At 50.6% G+C, this 19,454-nt stretch overlaps 1 protein-coding gene and 1 non-coding gene across 3 annotated transcripts in view; one reads left to right on the forward strand and one right to left on the reverse strand.

Moving 5' to 3' along the window:
- The first annotated feature begins 2,766 nt into the window (after positions 1-2,766).
- LOC111562095 lies at positions 2,767-2,869 on the forward strand. The gene has a single exon (XR_002745148.1). It is a non-coding gene; the product is annotated as a U6 spliceosomal RNA (small nuclear RNA).
- A 5,347-nt stretch (positions 2,870-8,216) lies between these two features.
- The window catches only part of TCEA3 (transcription elongation factor A3), a 37,938-nt gene continuing 26,700 nt past the window's right edge, over positions 8,217-19,454 (reverse strand). For both annotated transcript variants that reach the window (XM_011284546.4, XM_011284545.4), the window contains 4 exons: positions 16,943-17,097; positions 12,379-12,525; positions 10,593-10,664; positions 8,217-8,330 (listed from right to left, as the gene is read on the reverse strand). In XM_011284546.4, the coding sequence (XP_011282848.2) occupies positions 8,322-8,330; positions 10,593-10,664; positions 12,379-12,525; positions 16,943-17,097 (383 nt within the window). In that variant the 3' untranslated portion in view covers positions 8,217-8,321. The remainder of the gene's footprint in view (positions 8,331-10,592; positions 10,665-12,378; positions 12,526-16,942; positions 17,098-19,454) is intronic.

Here is a 19,454-nt window from a genome sequence, read left to right on the forward strand (position 1 = left end):
GAATTCTTTAGATAGCTCAGAATTGTACCATCCTACCCCATCTGAAATTTATTTGGGTACCACAAAAAAAAAAAAAAAAAAGAAGAAAGAAGAATTGTAGAGGATTCCCAAGAGACAATATCCATAGAGCGAAGAGGGTGGGCATCGAGGTCAAACAGACCTGAGTTGGAATCCAGGAATCTAGATAGTCATTCAATCTCTCCAGGCCCATTTCCCTTTATGTAAAACAGGACAATCATACCTAAGGCGGTGGTGGGCACTAAGTGAGATGGGGTAAAGCCCTCCACACAGAATGAACACTCAGATGGTAGCTGTTATTATTATTAATCCTGCCTTTGGTGGCAGGGGAGACTTCCAGAAAGGCCTTGTGGATATTTTCATCGGCTCAGAAAATCTGGGAAGTCAGAGTGCTGGTGACCTTCACCCACATAGTGTTTCTGTCGGAAATCCAGAGGGAATTGGAAGTTGGGCCAGTTTGGTGGGTTCAAGCAAACTGGTGTATTGAGCCCATTAGAGCAGAGGTGTTTGAGGTTGCCAGAACCCGGCCAGTGGAGCCCTCGCTCGTGTTCTGGGAAGCGCCTGGGACGACTTTGGCCGAGTAAACGCACATCTCTAACTGGGCCTAAGGTGAGTAGGGCGCCTGCGCCACTCAGCCCAGCAGGGCTCCCTTTTCAGCCCTTCTCTGACAGATCGCTTTGTAAACTTCCTTAGGCCTCTCTCCCCCTTGCTCCGGTGCTTTAAGTCCTTCTTTGTCCTCCCTCTGTTTCTTTTATTCCTCAGGCCTGCCTGGGGGCAGGACAACTTTCCTCTCCCAGCCCAGCTTGGCTGCTTGCCTCCTTCTGAGTGCTTTTCTCTCTCTTCACCTGGGACCCTCAAGAGGGTGGAGGAGAAGAGAGGCGAGAACAGAAGCTGCGTTTGGTGCCCTTGAGGAGGAAGGGTAGGAAAGACAGTGGGTGAGGGGTTTCCTGCTGCAGCCTTCAGCTGGACTCAGGTTGGGGTTACTGGAGAAGGAGGTGGCTTCCTGCCCCATTGTTCAGGACTTCATTGTTTCTCAGGAATACTTATTGTACGTGAATTTGCAATAATTAACTTGCAAAGCTGTACGTGTGCCAGTCATTCAGCAAACAGTGAGCACCTACTGCGTGCAGAGGTGGCAGCACAGCCTATCAGCACAGAAAGGGGCCAGAAGAACCTTCTGGCCAGGGTCTCCAAGTTAGGCTTTTGACACAATCTCCAAACGGGGTTTCACATTATGGCAGATCCACTGACCGGTTTGATCAAAGACCCTCCGTCTGTGTCCCTAAACTTGTTTCTCATTAACAGACCGCTAGGCCTGTGGTGCATTATAAATTATTATATTTCAATAAATCCTATCATTATCTTGTGAGCAGCACAATTATGTTGTATTTTTTTTTGTATTCTTAGAAGCATTAATTTATTAAACATGGAAAAGCTTGCCTCAGTATTTGCGAACTTGTTTTGCCATCTCCTCCTTTTCAAAAATACCAGGCACATCAAAAAATCAAAGTGCCCCGGGCTCCTCTTGACCCGCCCTCCACCCCCACCAGGAGCAGAGAGGGAGCCTCATCACAGCACAAGGAGCTGGGGACACGGGGACACTTGCAGTGACTAGGAGTCCCTGCAGTCCAACTGCTGTAGTACATGATGAGCAAGCCTGTGCCGAGGAGGGGGCGGACTGAGAGCAGAGGGCAGGGGAGGAGGCTTCAGAGAGGAGGTGACATCTGAGCTGGCTTGCGAAGACTGTAGGAGTCTCGGAGGTGGAGAAGAGAGGGGAGGGAAAGCATTCCAGTCTTGGAGAACAGCATGTGCGAAGTCACGGAGGCGTGAAAGGACAAAGCTTGTTCCAGGACAGCCAGGACTGTGCATGGCTAGAAGGAAGGGTGTGGAGGTGGAGTGGCAGGAGGAGGAAGCCGAGCAGGGACAGTCTCTTGTGTCCCCTTGCCTGCCTGTCTCCGCCTTTGGCTGTGGATCAGCAGAGCCAGTGATGAGGTACAGATGGGGAGGGGGGGGGGCGGGTGCGGCCTGGGGGCTGGCCTGGGGTGAGAAGAGCAGATTGACTCTGCCGAAGGAGCGGGGAGTGGAAAGGATAGGGAAGTTCTTTAGGAACCCATGCATTTCAGCTAGTTTTCTCCCGAGAGGATCAACATTTTCCAAAAATGTAAACAATTGCATTAAAAAATGTACAACAAGCTTACTTAGCATTATTGAGCCTACTTAAAGGCATTGCGAGGCCCACAGTCACTGAACACGTCTCTATTCTGGACCAGACACTGCGGGGAGATAGGACACCGCCCTCACGGTGACTGCAGGGCTGTCGTGAGGATTACATTTGAGAATGGCTACAAAACATGGGCACAGAGAGGGACTGGCCACACGGCGGCCATGACTGTTATGAGGGAAGTAAAACACATCACAGATACTCTGTGAGATAAAGCCGTATTTCAAAGCAGCATAGCGCGTGAACAAGGACCCAGGTTCAAGTCCAGATTCTGTCTCCTAGAAGCAAATTGCTCTCTGGACTTTGGTATCCTCAGTTTTGTAAAAAGAGTGTAGTAATAACAATTCAGAGAGACAGAAAGTAGAACAGTGCTTGCCAGGGCCTCAAGGAGGAGGGAATGGGGAACCGTTCAACAGGTATAGAGGTTCAGCTTTGCAAGATGAAAAACGGTCTGGAGATTGGCTGCACAACGATGTGGATGTACTTAACACTACTAAACTGTACGTACTTAAAAATGGTTCAGACGGGGGCTCACTTTGGCAGCACATATACGAAAATTGGAACAATACAGAGATTAGCATGGCCCTGTGCAAGGATGACACACAACTCCGTGAAGCAGTCCATTAGAAAAAAAAAAAAAAAACCACCTCACACTTGTCAGAATGGCTAAAATCGGCAACACAGGAAACAACAGATGTTGGCAAGGATGTGGAGAAAGGGGAAGCCTTTTACACTGTGGATGGGAAGGCACACTGGTGCAGCCATTCTGGAAAACAGTATGGAGGCTCCGCAAAGCGTTAAAAATGGAACTACCCTACGACCAGCGACCAGTGACTGCATCGCTAGGTAGTTACCCAAAGGATACAAAAATACTGATTCAAAGGGGCACATGCACCCCAATATTTACAGCAGCATTATCCACAGTAGCCAAATTATGGAAAGAGCCCAGATGTCCATCGACTGAAGAATGGACAAAGAAGATGTGGTATATATACATGGAATATTACTCAGCCGTCAAAAAGAATGAAATCTTGCCATTTGCAATGACGTGGATAGAACTATAGTGTATTATGCTAAGCGAAATAAGTCAGGGAAAGACAAACACCATATGATTTCACCCATATGTGGAATTTAAGAAACAAAATAGATGACCATAGGGGAAAGGGGGAAAAAAGAGAGAGGGAAACAAACCACAAGAGACTCTTAACTATAGAGAACAAACAGAGGGTTGACGGAGGGAGGTGGGCGAGGGATGGGCTAAATGGGTGATGGGCATTAACTTGTGATGAGCACTGGGTGTTATGTGTAAGTGATAAATCACTAAATTCGACACCTGAAACCAGTTTCACCATGTATGTTAACTAGAATTTAAATAAAAACTTGAAAAAATGCAAAAAAAAAATACCCCCAAAAGGTTAAAATTGTAAATTTGATGTTACATATATGTTATCCCAATTTTAAAAAAGAGAGTATAATAACAGTAAGCAGTTCATGGGTCCGAGGGTGAGTTGAGACAATGTAAATTACACCCCTATTACACTAGCTAATGTTTCCTAACCAAGTACTTTGTGTCAGGTATGATCCTAATGAGTCCTCAAAACCCTCTGAACCAGGTGCCGTGATCATCACCATTTTACAGATGAAAAATGGAGGCATACATAATGTGTCCAAGATACCCAGTTAGCAAATGCTCAATAATTATTAGATATTATTGATACTGTGATACAAAGAAATCATCACCATCATCTTCATGGTAGAATTCAGTGTAATTATGACAGTCTCACAGCACTGTGCAAGTTCTGAGGAATATCCCTTGTGGCCAGGGGTTAGAGAAGACTTCACAGAAGATGTGCATCTGGGGAGGGGTGAAGTGGGTGAATAGGATTAAGAGGTACAAACTTCCAGTTATAAAATGTCACAGTGATGAAAAGTACAGCGTCGGGATTATAGTCAATAACATAATGCTGTACGGTGACAGATGGTGAGTATACACTTCACTGTGATGAGCACTGAGTAATGTATGGAATTGTCAAATCACTATGCTATACACCTGAAACTAACATAACGCTGCGTGTCAACTGTACTTAAAAAAAAAAAAAAAAGATGGGGGCACCTGGTGTCTCAGTCGGTCAAGCATCCGGCTATCAATCTCAGCTCAGGTCTTGATCTCAGGGTTGTGAGTTCAAGCCTCGTGTCAGGCTCCACACCCAGTGTGGAGAGACGGGTGCCTTGGGTGGCTCAGTCGGCTAAGTGTCCGACTCAGTTTCAACTCAGGTCATGATCTCACAGCTTCATGGGTTCGAGCCCCTCATCGGGGTCTGCTCTGGCAGTGTGGATGGAGCCTGCTTGGGATTCTCTCTCTCCGTCTCTCTGCCCCTCCCCCACTTATCCTGTCTCTGTCTCTGTCAAAATACATAAATAAACTTAAAAAAAAAAAACACTCATCTCAAGTGAGCCGCTGAACATTGGTAAGATTAGGGTGAAGGTTGGGGGGGGAGCAGTAATCAGACCAGGCATAGTTTGGAAGGTCCATCAGGTTTTCAAGGGCAAATACGTCCCTTAGGCGGGAGCAAAGGGGCAGCGGAGCTGGAAGATAAGCCACCCAAGACAGGAGAGGAGCTCTGAAAGTGAAACCAAGGAGTTTGAGTTTGACGGCTGGTGGCAATCCAGTGGAGGTGACTGGGAAAACAATGCTCAGAGCCATGCGAGGCACATGCAGGTAAGGGAAGGATGCTTTGAGTCGGGACATCAGTAAAAGGTCTTTGCATCGGTGCAAGAAAGAGAAAACCTGAAACAGTGTTGCAAGCGATGGCAATGGAGACAAGGGTTGGACAAGGGAGGGACTATAGGATCCGTAACTGACGAGTAATGAGAGCAAGGGGAAAGCGTCAGAGATGCTTCTAGGTAGTGAACCAGCTGACAAATACACAAGACAGAAGAAGGCGTTTAAGAACGTGAATATGGGAGTTCAGTTTCAGATTAATTGTATTGAGAGGGCCAGTGTATTGAGAGGAGAAATCTAGATAAATACTTAGTGACATTAAGTTTTAAGCTCCAGGAATCCAGGGCTAAAGACGGAGATTTGGTAGTCTGGATATAGTCTACGAAAGACTTCTCACCGGATATAGTCTTTGAGGATCCTGTAACCTTCTGAAAATATCTTCTAACTTGGTCATAAGATCTTGAAAGTACTTTGTTTTCAAGGTCTCTGGGCCATAACATCGCTGGTGAGACGCTCTCTCTCCCCCATCCCAAGCGTGTCGCCTCAGTGTTCCACCTTACCTGACCTGGTCTTCTTCCTCCTGTAAGGTAGCAATCTCCAACCCCCCCCCCCCGACACACACCCCCAGGAAGACTTCCTGGTAGCAGAAGTTCATGCTAACTCCCTTGCCGCTCGCCCCCTCTTTGTCTCTGACATGAAGGAGGAGATGGGGTTAAATCACGAGTCCCGGCCAACAGTCTGCGCGAAGACAGCATGACAAGGAGGAACACAGCACGGCCAGTGTGGCTGGAGCACAAAGTGTGGGGGCAGGGCAGAGGCCAGCCCCGCAGGGCCTTGTGGACCCTGCCAAACGCAGTGGGGGAAAATGGAAGGCCTGGAATGGGGGTGGGGGAGTGGGGGGACTCTAACATGACCAGAGTTGCGATTCTGAAAAGCCCATTCTGGTCAGCGCAGTGGAGAGCCTGAATTGGAGCGGGTCCAGAGCAGACACAGGAAGACCAGTTGGGAGGGTATTGATGTCTGGTGATGAACACAGTCTGAGGCCTATTCATGCTTTTCTGGGTCCTTTTGTGAATGTAGATGTGTACTGTATAGATGTGCAGACTGGAGCTGACTTGTTTTTTTGCTGTTTAATCTGATTCATCTCCTTTGTAAACAGTAAGGTCATTGAGGGTGGAGATTCGTTTTTTTGTATTTTTTCCTGTGCTGTAACTCCCTGGGACGCTGGGAGCACAATGGATACGGACACCGTGACTACTGAAACCCGCCCCCCCCCCCCCCCCCGCCCAGTGCCACTTTAAACAGCCCAAAGTAACATTTATTGACCTGAATGTATTGATAATTGTTGCTTCTGGTTTCTAGGCATTTGGATGGAGGATTAGATCATGCAAAGAAAAATCTGGATATCTAAACCTTTACTACTCAAAGTGTTCTATAGACCAGCAGCAACAACATCACCCGGGACGTTGTTAGAAATGAAAAATCTGGGGGCGCCGGGGGGGCTCAGTCGGTTGAGCATCCGACTTCGGCTCAGGCCATGATCTTGTGGTTCGTGAGTTCGTGCCCCGCGTCAGGCTCTGTGCTGACGGCTCGGAGCCTGGAGCCCTTTTCGGTTTCTGCGTCTCCCTCTCTCTCCGCCCCTCCCCCGCTCACGCTCTGTCTCTCTCTCTCTCTCTCTCCCTCAACAATAAACGTTTTTAAAAATTTTTAACTAAAAAAAGAAATAAAAAAATAAACAAATGAAAAATCTCACCCTCCCCCCAGACCTACTGCATCAGAATCTGCATTTTTAACATGATCCCCAGGGGGTTCCCATCCACACGGAGCTTTCAGAAGCACCTGGCTCTGGAGGCAGCACCGGCCCATACTTCCACGGGTAATATGCCTCCCTCAGGTACAGCTCTTACCACATCCTGTCGGGCATGGAAGACTGCTTACGGTTTCTTTCCCTGCCAGGCCTGGAATTCCTGGCAGGTAGGGGCTGAGCACTGAGTAGGACTCTGGGGCTTTCACAGCACTGAGCACAGTGACAGGAAGCAGAAGACCAGGGCTCCGGTCCTGGTTCTGCCACTTACAAGCTCTGTCTTTCATCTTCCGTGGGAAGGCCTGCAGCCCCTCCAAAGGACCTGCCCCAAATCTGGCCGTTGCGAAGCCGAAGGTGGTGGCAGATTTCCACGCACGGTTTATTTGCAGGGCTCATCTATACAAGGAGGCGCTTGATGGATGGAAGGAGGAAGGCAACGACCAATCCCCGGATGATGCCAGGGCATATAAGGAGCTTGGGCTGAAGTTACTCCCAACAGCTGCTGTAACAGTGAACCCAGGCGGATGGAAACCAGTGGCCTCTGCACAATGACCAGAGGCACTCATGCCGCTCCTACTTTTACAGGTAAGAAAGAGGCCCAGAGAGCCTAAGTGACCTTCCCAAGCTCTCATGAATTCACAGACCCCTGTACTTTGGCTATTTGAGGAAACACAGGGTCTAGGAGGCTCAGCCTGGGGCTGTCAGAAGGCCAGAGATAGCCAGAGACTGAGACCCTGGACGTGCTCACCAGGCCTGCTCACAAGACTCTTCCAGAAGGTTCCAGCTTTGCCTGAAGTTCCTATCAACATAAAATGCAAGCCAATATCATTGCAGGGGGAGCACTCCAAGGTGCCTTGTGCCCTGTAAGCCGTGAAGAGTGCATTGCCAGGGCCCAGGCAGGCTCCAAGCCTCCGGATCTCCCAGGGACTGCAGAACTCAAAGGCATTGCTGTACCTTTCTCTCAGAAAGCCTCAGCTCAAGATGATCTGCTCCCTGCCTAGAGGGACTGGGTCTGGAGTCCTTAGAGGTGCCCAAAGCCAGCATAAACAGGGCATCGCAGAGAGTCTGGGAAGAGATGAGAAGTAAAAATCTTTCTACACGGCACGGGAGTCCCATCTGCCTGCGCCAAACTGTGTGCGTGCTGTTCCACGTGTGACTCTGGGGGGTTGGGGGAGTGGTAAGATTTGTGTCCGGTTGGTATTTTTCAATTTGGAAAAAGCTGAGAGGTTGGGATGTGAGGGAGGCGCCTCAAAGCAAAGGACTGCCAGCCCACATTCGAAGACAGGACACCTCGGGCATGAAGCCTCTAAGCTCCTGCAAGAGGTTTGTCAACACAGACTCTTAGCGTCGCACCCCAATTATGCTACCCCCTTAGCGCATATTAATAACTGATTATTAACATGCAAAAGACTTCTCCCTCTGATCCCTAAGACCCCATTCAGAGTTTGGCATTTTTCTTCATCTTAATTTTTATTTTTTTCTCCAGCTAGATTGGCTTAGTGCTTTCTCTTTGTTCTTCCTCACCTTGTCCACCGAAATCCTGGCTGGCGGTTCCATCAGCAGAACTACAAAATCAAAAAGGCAGTAACATTTTAGAGCTTTCCCTGTGTCACCCAAGGAGGCCAGGGGGCAGACGGAGGGGACGTGAAAAGGAAGGTAGTATCTGGAGCCGCACAGACCAGAATCCAAATCCCAGCTCTGCCATTATTAGCTGTGTGGCCTTGAACAAATCACTCATCTGTAAAATGGGATCAGAGCAAGAAGATAGCAGGTAATAAATGAGTGGAAATCTGGTGCCAGGTATGTGGTGGGCTTTTAATTCATGGTCAAAAACATCGCTGTGATTACTATTAAGCCTCCCACATGGCAATGGACACTACCTGAAAATCAGAAGTCATGTAGCTACTACCTCTAGTGAGCCCTGCCTCTCCAGCTAAGAGATGAGGGCGGGGAGCTGGATTCACAGCATGCAGAATGTCCTTTTCCCAACTGTAAAAATTACAAGAGCTACCATTTGTTGAGCACTTCCTCTGGGATAGGCAATGTTACATCCTCACCATCACTGTATGAGGTAGACACTATATTATCACTCCCATTTTTGTAGGTAAGGGAGCAATTCAGACAGGTTAAGTGACTTACTCAAACTCCCCATAATACCAGTAGGTAACAAACGGACCATAATAAGAGTGGCGGTTTCTATGTGTCAGCACATATGTGCTCAGGGCTTGTTTTTTTTTTTTTTTTTGGTATAGTTGTACAGGTTGTTCACTGCACAAGAGAGCCTGGCCACAGGGCAAATTGGGGCTGAAACTTAGCTCCTGCCCCGTCTGCCTAGTTCTGTATCCTGGTGCAAGGCTGGGTTCACTTGGAGGCAGGGAGACCCTTTTACTATTTGACAAACATACCATATGTGCTATCAGAAGCCCTGTTAATGTTGTATTTGTATTACCTTCTCTAATCCTCAAAACAGCTCTGTGGACTAGATATTAATACCCGCATTTTATAAATGACGAAATTCAGGCCTGGCAAGTTCAGGTCACTTAGCAAAGTCGCTTTGTAAGTGATAAACCTAGAATCCGAAACTGATATCAAAGCCCATGCTCTAAACCCCAAGGCCACTACACTGGCCCCATCCCTAAGTGTTCAATAAGTGAATAAAGGAAAAATACATAATCATCTGACTTTCACCTTAAAAAATAATAGCGGTTCTAATGAGGCCCCAGGGCTATCAAGGCCTTTAGAAAGGTTGCAGAAAACTCAATCGATCAGGAATTTGTCTTTCAGCGCTCCAAACTGTGCCGGCTTCATGCTCGCTAAGTATTTTTCAGTGGCTCAATTTCCTCGCCTGAGAGCGAGAGGAATATTTCTCATAGTTGTTTGCAAAGCGTGCATGCATACGTGATGATCTTCGCATCAACCATGGGAGAAACGCATCACCATCACCCTTTTGCTCAGGGAGGTGCATGGCATGCTCAGGGCCACACAGTGGGTAGGGCAGAGGGGGACCTAAAACCAGGGCTCCCAACTCCCAGTCAGTCTTGGGCTCCTTGCCAAGTACCTGAGAACTTTCGGGGCACCTGCAGCCTGCCTGGTGGCCCAGGCTGCACACAGTGCACGTGCAAGTCAGACGGTACTGGAAACTGACATGAATCACATGACCACACTGAGTCTTTTCAGAAGACGTGGCAGGAAGGAGCACTCTGGTAGGAGTCTTTGCTTGGTTCCCATGCCCTAAAACAAAACCTCTGCCTTTGCAGGGGCTGGAGCAGCCCAGATTACAGTCTTGGGTAATTTAGGGCTTTTCCAGAGCTGCCTTATGAAGGGAAGATGACCTGGGAGCACTTGGTGGCAACGCCCCCTGACAGGGCTCAGCCTTGCGCTCACCCCTGGCTGTGCTGGGCAGGGTTCAAAGGAAATTGCATCTGCGAAAGAACTCTGCAAAGAGGTGTGGCCCAAATGCAGAGTGCTATTGTTTTTCCTCCCCTCTGTGGATCTCAGAACTCTGCAAAGAGGTGTGGCCCAAATGCAGAGTGCTATTGTTTTTCCTCCCCTCTGTGGATCTCAGGAGGCTGATTGCATCTGTGCTCAAATGACAGACTTGCCCATCCTGTGATAAAATGTGGGAGGCTGCTCCCACCCCAGCCGGGTGGCTTCCCCAACAAAAACATGCACATGCACTCTCTCCCCGCCTCCCCAGCAACCACCCGCCACTATCTCCAGCTCTGCAGGCTGGGAAGCCCCCCCTCCTTGGCTGTGGGTATACTACTCCTTATGTGGGGCAGCAGCTGTGGATGACAGGGGAGGGAGAAAGTTACAGACATACAGACCTTCCAGCGATTGCCACATTCATTGCATAAGACAAAGGTAGTCATGGGCTCATCAGCACTGCGTGTCTGCACCTGAGAGAGAACAGAGCCGCTCAGGAATTCACTCCTGTGCTCTAGGACCTGCCGTAGCTCCCACTGTCTATAGCAGAAGGTCCAAATCCCAGAGCTTGGCACTGTTATTCCCGCCCCACTTTGGCAATTCCCTCATCACTGAGAGCAGCATATCCTTGTCTCCCCTCTCTCAGGTCCATCAGTTCACCTCTAGTGCCTCTCTGGCTCACCCAGCCCTCTGCACTTTTACTTTTGGCCTCGATCCTTCTGAACTGACCTCTCTTCTCTTGCCTCAAGGCTCAGCTCCTACAGGAATGATTCCCTGACTCACCTCTGGACACACCCTCGTGGCTGTGCTCCACTGATCAGAACTTGAGTGAGCTGGGAGCACCCTTAAAGACCATCGAGTTCGTGCCTCATTTTAGAGTTGCAAGAATTGAGGCCCAGAGAGGAACAGGAATTTGAAGATCATTGGATCACGGGGACTAGTTAATACCATGTTTTCTGGTTTCTCATCCCCTCACCCAAACCATGCAGACGCAGGCACCGGGCTTCTCGGCAAATCTGTGGAATTTCCAGATTTAACAATTGCTGTTCTGATTTTCTACAGCTGACCCTGGGTGACCACGACACGTCCCTCTGCCAACACTCGCCTGTGAATGTGATGTCAGCTGGGAGTCTGTGCGGTGGGAAGTGGTTGCCCGGCTCACGAGGGAGCCCAGCAGCGGGCCAGGAGGACCCGGCTTAGCCCAGCCTCGTTACTAGAGAGCGGTAACACCCGAAGGAGGGTAACACTGGGGTTTCTCTGTGCAGGGAGGAGCTCTCCTGATGGGCCGTTTACTTCTTTCTGTTAGGGAGGTAATCACTCCACAGGAAGCACATCACTCCGCGTGGAAATGTGCTTGGAAGGAAGCAGGAGGCTTACAAAAACACCTCTGAATTCCTGAACGGGAATTCTTTGAGAGACTTCTCCCGAATGGCAAGGCCGGCTGTGTTTCTGCTGCAGCCAAAGATTCCCGCGGGCAAGGCGTTCTTGCTAAATCTTGGCGTGTCCAGCAGACGGAGGGATGAGTGGAGTTCTAACATGACTAGGTACAAGTTAGAATCCAGGAATATTGGTGTCCCAAGAACAGAACACGTACAACCCAGAAACGGAAGGCAGTTTTCGGGCATTAAGTCTTTCAGAGAAGGGGGTTCCCCAGCCTTCTAAATTCCCTGTGCCAGGATAGGGGTCTTCACTCTTAGGGCTTGGGGCCGAATCCCTTAAGCTTTACTGGCCAAGTTGGCCGTACCGAAGGCAGAAAAGTCTGGATCTGGGTTTAACACCATCTCTGCCACTGAGGACCACGTTGGCCATCTTGGACAGAGCTGCGGAGCTTGACCCCTGTCGGGCCTCCGTTTCCCCATGTATAAAGAGGGAGCTAAGTTTTCAATTGCTCAGTTTCTCTCCAACCATCCCATCTGTGACTCTACACGAGTCTACGCCTGGTGAGTCTGCTTCCTCCTCTTCTGGCTTCAGGGCAGGCCAGAGCCTCATAAACACGAATCTAGGTGAGTCTCCGTGCAGCAGAACATTTTCTAGAAGCCACTGCGCATCATGTTGATGTACTGAGAGGTGCCCTTCTCTCTGCAGCCTGGGGTGTTAGCCCTTTCTTCCCCGGGCTCTCCCCGAGGCTCCCTCTGGCTCCGCCTCCCAACCCCCCTCCCTGTGCCCCCACAGCCTCCTCTCCCGCACCTGGTTGTAGGTACAGTTCTTCTTCTTGCACTTGCTGCACTGGAAGAGGTCAGTGGTGGTGCCGCCAGTCTTGGCCATCTGGTGCTCACGGATAGCCTCCTGGGTCATGGCATTCCTCAATTCCCTCAGCTCATCACTGGCCATTTCCTGGAAAGAAATGAGTCTGCCCTTCAGGGATAAAGAGTCCCAGGAGCCCTGCCCCCCATCCAGTTTCTAGGGAGCCTGAACAGAGGAGAGGGGAACATGCTGGCTTGAGGACAAGGAGCTGGAGGGAGGCCTGGAGTCCTGGCCTTGGCCCAGCTGAGGAAAGGCCATTCCCAAAGAGCCCCCATTCTGCTTCGGGTGGACGGGCAAACCTGAGCGGGCTCTGAGCGGGCCACGAGCGGTAGGGCGCGTGCCGGAGAGCAGAAGGCAGATAGCTTCCAGCCCGGGGTCAACATCTGGTATACATTTCCTCAGATCTGACGCTCACCCTGCCGGCCAGGACCTCGGGTACCTGCCTAAACCTTCCTGCTTGAACTGGCTGGACCGTGACCACCTGATCTGTCATGTTCCCCTTATCCTTCCAGTTTGGACTTGACCCAGGGCCCTTGATCCAAACCGTGATCACTGCCTAGTCCATTCTGCCTGCTGGGGACCTTGACCTCAATTATCCATGACTTGCGGCTGCTCCCCTGACCCAAGTGGGACCTGAAGCTCCTGGGTGCACGAGCTTAACTGCTCACCTGCATCACAGAACATCTTTGTCTTTAAGCTCCCATAGAACAGAGTCTCCTGTCTCCCATCAGCTTACTGCAGACACTCAGTGTTTGCATTATCCTGCCTTGATCCACCTGCCTGGCCATTCTGACTCCTCCACTCAAACTGGAGAGAGCTCTAGGTAAGTTTGGTTTGCGGGGAGGGAGGGCAGCCGGAGCTAACGTTAAAATGAGGCCTTGGTACTGGCTAAACATTGTCATTGTTGCTGTCTATCCTGACTCCTTAAACCACGGAAAACAGAGCTGGCACAAAGGTCAAGTGATTTTGGTGTGCCGACCACGGAGTTATCACCACTTGGGCCTCCTGATGAAATGCACATTCCTATAAATCCAAAATTCTAAGGGCGGGCCTGGGAATCTTACTAGTGCCCTCAAGTTATTCCGGTGGGTGCAGATGTTTAAGTCCTACCGTATTAAGTTCAAGGACCAGGTCCTAACCATTGGCAGGGGTATACAGGAAAACAAGTCCACCCGGGGCGATACAAGCAAAAAGCAACTGACTTTAATTTGGAGGGACATCCAGAGCCCAATGCATGCGTTCGTTCAAAATGTATTGGATGTCAATTTATTGAATGCCTTTAGCTGCATTTTGTGTGCTCATGAACGGGCCTTAGCCAGAGGGGTGACCAATTTCCATAGTGTAAATACTCCTACCATGGCCGATTTGCAGCTGCTAATGCGATGTGACTGAGGGCAGAGCTGGGAATAGCTACGCATAATCACCTCTCTTGAGCTGATAAACGCTGGCCCCAGCAGACCACTGCCCCTGAGCCCTAAGGATTCAGATACCAAGGTCTGGTTCCTGTCCCCAGGCAATGCTAATCTGGTAGTGTAGCCAAGTGTTTAGACAGGATTGTAGGACAGCATATGAAGTACTTAAAGCCAAGGTATACAAAGTACATGGAAGCCCAGAGTACTGTGGCTGACTGCTTGGGGGCAGGGGAGGCTCACTAAAGAAGACACCTTAACCGGTCTCGAAAGATAAGCAGGAGTACCCAAGGGAGATGGCAGCTATAGAGAAAGAGAACAGCAGACGCAAAAGGTCAGACCGGAATAACACATCTGGGGAAGGGTGTCTGGGGTGTGTTCAAGGTGAGGAGTGTGGCAGATGTGGCTGGGGGGGCGGACTGTGGAAAGAGGGTCTTGTGTGAGAGAGAACAGAGAAACACCCACTCACCAGTCCATTGGCCTATCTCTGCCCTGCCTTGCCTAGGAGGAGGCAACGTCAAGGCCACAGGGAGGAAGTACAGCGCTACGGAAAATAAGGTAGGAAATGAGGAAAGTACGGTGGGAGAGGACACTGATCCTCGCGTGTATACATCGTTAGAGGAGGACCCCGAATATGAACCCAACGTGTGGCGCAGCTATGACGGGTCAGGCATGGGTCTCAGTGCCGGCTGAGCAGAGAACGGACAAAACCCGTCTCCTCACGGTGCTGACAGTAGACCCACTCGCCAGCTCTAAAGAACATCTCAGAATTGACCCCATTCTGTGATGTGTCTGGGTAGAGGGGAGAAGAGAAAAGGAAGAATGAGGAAGAATCAGGGAGACACAGGATGCCGTGAGGGACACCCGGGCAGCAGGCATCCGCTGTCCCAGGCTCTTCCTGATGGCAACTCCCTGTCCCCTGAGCCACAGCACAACGGATAGCCCAACCCGGAACCGTTATTTTTCTTATTGGAGCAAAAATGGTCTTCTATTTCTTATAGAAACTTCCTGCCTGGGGCAAAAGATGACCCCAAGATGAAGGTCTCCTCCGATTCAGCACTTGGGTTACTGGCAGGGGACAGGGTCCTTGGTGGCTGGCCCTGTGGAGGGCCTGCTAAGTTCTTGGCTTGCTCCTCTTGGTCTGGTCAGCCTCTTCTTGGGCCTGAGTTGACCACCTGATTCTCTCGCTCTGTTCTAGTGAACAGTCCTTGGGTGGGACTAGACCATCCACATGTCTGGCTTGGTCAGTTGCTGTGCTGGGACTTCTGGAGCCTGCCTTGGCCTTAACCCAGACACAGCTGCATTCTGACCTCTAGCTTCTGCGATCTTGCTGGGTTTGGCTCAAACCTGTGTCTACACCTTGCTCTTGGTTCTCCTGGGCCTGATTTCCCAATGCCTTGGATTGCCCGGAAGAGTCTCTTGATAGCATTCCTACAATGCGTACACAAAGAAGTAGAGGGACCCCAGAGGCATAGAGTGAGGGCCAGGGAGGAGGAAACACAAGGCCCGGCTTTCGTGAAAAGTCCCAGCTCCTCCTCGCAAGGAAAGAGAATACACCGTAAAGCCAAGTTGCGATTTGTAACTCTGGGCATGTGTCGCTGTTTGCCTAAAAAGATCAGATATTTTCAATTAAGCAGAAAGATAATCCTGGTCTACCTGTGCCAAGCTCCCCATTTTATCGTAAAACCAGGGCCCTCTCTTATTTGAGATATTTGAGGAAACCAAGGAACAGAAAAATGTACACGCGCCCACTACATTTCACACACACACAGAGGCACACCCTTGCCACCAGTTTCAGAGGGTTCCCAGACATCCTGAGGCGCACCCGGAACGCCAGGATCCCAGTGCATTTCCCCTCCCCTTGTCTAGGCCACTTGGATTGAGAGGTGCTTCAGCAGTGCAATCCGAGTGCTTGCGGGAAACCCCCTCTATCAACGCTGGCAACAGGGAGCTGCTCATACCTAAGGGTGTACAAAAGGTGTTCCCAAGGCGCGGGCTCTGAAATAAACAGATCTGGGCTCAAACTCTCATCTGTCACTAGTAAAGTTGTGTGTGGCCTCAGTTTTCTCAGCCATACAATGGGCATAATATTTCCTCTTCCACAGCATGGTGCTGGGGGGTTACACGAAATGGTCGGTGAATGAGCTTATCGTATACAAATTCTGGGGAGCACTCTACACATATTAACTTGAACACTTCACATGTATTAACTCCTCAATCCTTCCTGAGATAGCGGTTCTTCTTATTACTCCTGTTTCGCAGATGAGAAAACTGAGGCACAGAGGGGTTAAGTAGCTTGTCCAGGAGCACCCAGCTAAGTGAGAGAAGCAGAACTCAAACTCATGCACTTTGGCACAGTTCTGAAGCTGCTAAACACTGCACAGACTTCCTCCAACAGGCTTGTTTCCTTTTCCTTCCCTTAATGACCCCTTTAAGCTGGGTCAATCCTTCCCTCCTGTAAGTCCCCCTGGTGGCTCTATCGTGGCTCTTACCACCTCTGTGTGTATAAATTCGAAAACACGTCTGTCTCCCCACCTTGGGCTGTGCTCCATGGAGATAGGGACCGCTATTCTGGCTTGCGCCCAGAGCTGCATAATGGGATATAGAACTGAACGAGGCAGAAGAAGGAGGTAGATAACAAAGCAGTAAAGAGTGGGTGCTCTGGGGCCAGGTAGCTTGGACATCTTCTTTTCCTTAAAGATTTAAATTTTTTTTCAAAGAAAACCCTACGCCCAACGCGGGGCTCGAACTCACAACCCTGAGATCAAGAGTCGCTTGCTCTACCGACAGAGACAGTCAGGTGCCCCTGGCTTTGACATGTTCTAGCCGTGAGGACGATAAACAACTTCTACGTAGTGTGAAGATACAATCAGCCGATGAGCCCAAAGCACTGAGCGCAGTGCTTAATTCATATGCGCTGTGTTCGCTACCCTGATGGCCCAGAAGCCTGGAGGGAAGGGGAGTCTGCAGTGGTCTGGCTGAAAAAGCCCCCCGGCTCATCTCCACTGAGTCACAAGCCGCTGCCTCTCAGGCGTGGGCCAAGCCGGCGGGGCCTGGCCTCCTGCCCCACCATGCAGAGGCCCCAGCCCCACTCTCACCTCTGCTGTCATCTTGGCAATGAGCCCAGCAGAGATGGCCCCGCTGAGCACATTCCTCCTCAGGCTGGGGTTCCTGGGGTCCTTGAGGTTGCTGATCCGGCTGCGCACCCGGTTCCGGTACTTCATGTCCGTGCTCTTGAGCTCCTGGTAGATATGTGACACAGTCAAGGGCCAGCGAGCCACTCGTGGACGGGCACAGAAGGTTGGGGAGCCACTCCCCAAAGCCCGAGGAGCCCCAGGACCGTCGGTTCCTCTCCTTGGACTAGTACAGGGGTTGGGCACCCGTGGGGCCTCTGACTCCCACAGTGGCGATCTCGCTCAGGGCATTTGGGGTCAGCTACGCATCCCGAACGAGAGACGGTCTCTCTGGTGAGATCAGGCCACAGCAAGCACTGTGGTGTCAGGACCCCAGGGATGGGCATCCTGCGTTTGTCGAGCCTTTTGTGTGACTCAGGTGAGTCACGTGACTTCTTTGTGTCTCTGTTTCCTAAAATACAGGGCTGTGCCGAGCATTTAGCAAGCCGTACCGCGTGATGCACCAGCCTGGTGTCTGGGACATCAAGTGCTCAACACGTAGGGGCTGTGAAGATGAGGACACTGATAAAGATATCCCCCCGTTTCAAAGGGCCTCTGGACGTTATGAGTCCGGCTACCGGAGGAAAACGTAAGATTGGGAGGCACAGGTTGAAGGCTCTAAGAGGTACTGCAATAAACACATCATTGTGTTTAGCTTGGTGTTTCCAACATATTACAGGATAGAGACACCTCCCCGCTTCCCCCTTTCTTTCTAGGAATACCGACCACCATGCCATGGGACCCACTTTGGGAATTGCTGGTCAGAGTTACTTCTCTCATGAACAGATAAGGAAGCTAAAGGCTTAGAAAGGATGTGGGCCCTTGCTCAAGGTCACGTGGCAAATTCCCGGCAGAGACAGGGCTGGAAGCCAGACCCCCTCCTGACGGTAATGCTCTCTCCACTCACTCAGCAGGAAGTCGCCCCTGACCACCGACCACGGTGAGTTCTCTGTCCAGACGCTGCCTCCCAGACAGGCCGCCCGCCCCCTCCTCCCTTCTCCATCCTCTGGAGGAGCGCAGGGAGCACAGCCGCGTGTTCTCCGTCTCCCACGCCAAGCAGAGTCAGGAAGGCAAGCCCTCTGCTGGGAAGAGCCACATACGAGAAAGAGACTGAGGGGACTACGGACACATGCAAACAGCTGACTTGCTACAAGCAGTGGGAGGAAAGGTGCTGTTATCTATTTTTTCCTGTTCCTGCTGTGTTCATGCTGTTTGTACAGTAACAGCCTGAAAAGAAAGAACGTGCCATAATGCATTTGAAAGTCGAAAGATTTGTTTAAAAATGTGCGTTTGGGATTCCTGGAGGCGTGCATCTGCTTGATATGGGGGGACAGGAGGGCCGGCAGCACTGTCATCAGCCTCTCCCTGACTCTGTCTCCGTTTCCTGAGATCACAGGGCAGCAGGATGAGGTGGAGCACGGGCCTGGGGGTCACTGACCCCTTCAGAGGAGCACGGCCCTACACTGCCGTGTCAGTGCAAGGTCACTCCAAAGAGAGCAGACCTTTTTAGGACACAGAGCATTCAAGCCCCCGAACTTATCCTCCTCCTTACCTCCCATCTTCTTTTTTTTTTTAATTTTTTAACGTTTATTTATTATTGAGAAAGAGAGAGACAGAGCATGAGTGGGGGAGGGGCAGAGAGAGAGGGAGACACAGAATCCGAAGCGGGCTCCAGGCTTTGAGCCGTCAGCACAGAGCCCGACGTGGGGCTTGAACTCACGGACCGCGAGATCGTGACCCGAGGCGATGTCGGTCGCTTAACCAACTGAGCCACCCAGGCGGCCCCTTACCTCCCATCTTCTAAGAACAAAGGGCTCAATGCAGCTCTGATTTCCTATCCTTCAGGAGAGGGACATTCAGTGAAGGAAGAGGAGGAGGAAAGGCCAGGTGTGGAACTATGAACCGGATCGCCCACCTTTGTTTCAATTTTTTTTAACGTTTATTATTTTTGAGAGAGAGAGAGAAAGACAGACAGACAGAGAGCAAGCAGTAGAGGGGCAGAGAGAGGGCGTCTACAGAATTGAAAGCAGGCTCCAGGCTCTGAGCTGTCAGCACAGAGCCCGAAGTGGGGCTCGAACTCACAGACCACGAAATCACAACCTGAGCTGAAGTCGGCCGCTTAACCGGCTGAGTCACCCAGGTGCCCCAACCCACCTTTGTTGCAAACTGAGCCTGAAGGTAGAAGGGACCTGTCTGAAGGGACAACCGTTTGGAGGAAACAAAGACAAAGCTCAGCGTTCTGATACCTGGTGCTCTATGCTCCTGGATCAACTGGGATTTATGACAATGTATCTGGTGAGGTGCTGGACAGCTCGGGACATGCCCGTTCATAATTAAATGATGGTGGAGGGGAACTCCCAGAAAATATGTCAGAGGATATAAAGGTAGGACTCAGGCAGGAAGTGGCAACAGGCAAGCTTGTTGACCATGGTCAGCC

The sequence above is a fragment of the Felis catus genome, chromosome C1 (assembly GCF_018350175.1).
Source record: "Felis catus isolate Fca126 chromosome C1, F.catus_Fca126_mat1.0, whole genome shotgun sequence".
Taxonomy (NCBI): domain Eukaryota; kingdom Metazoa; phylum Chordata; class Mammalia; order Carnivora; family Felidae; genus Felis; species Felis catus.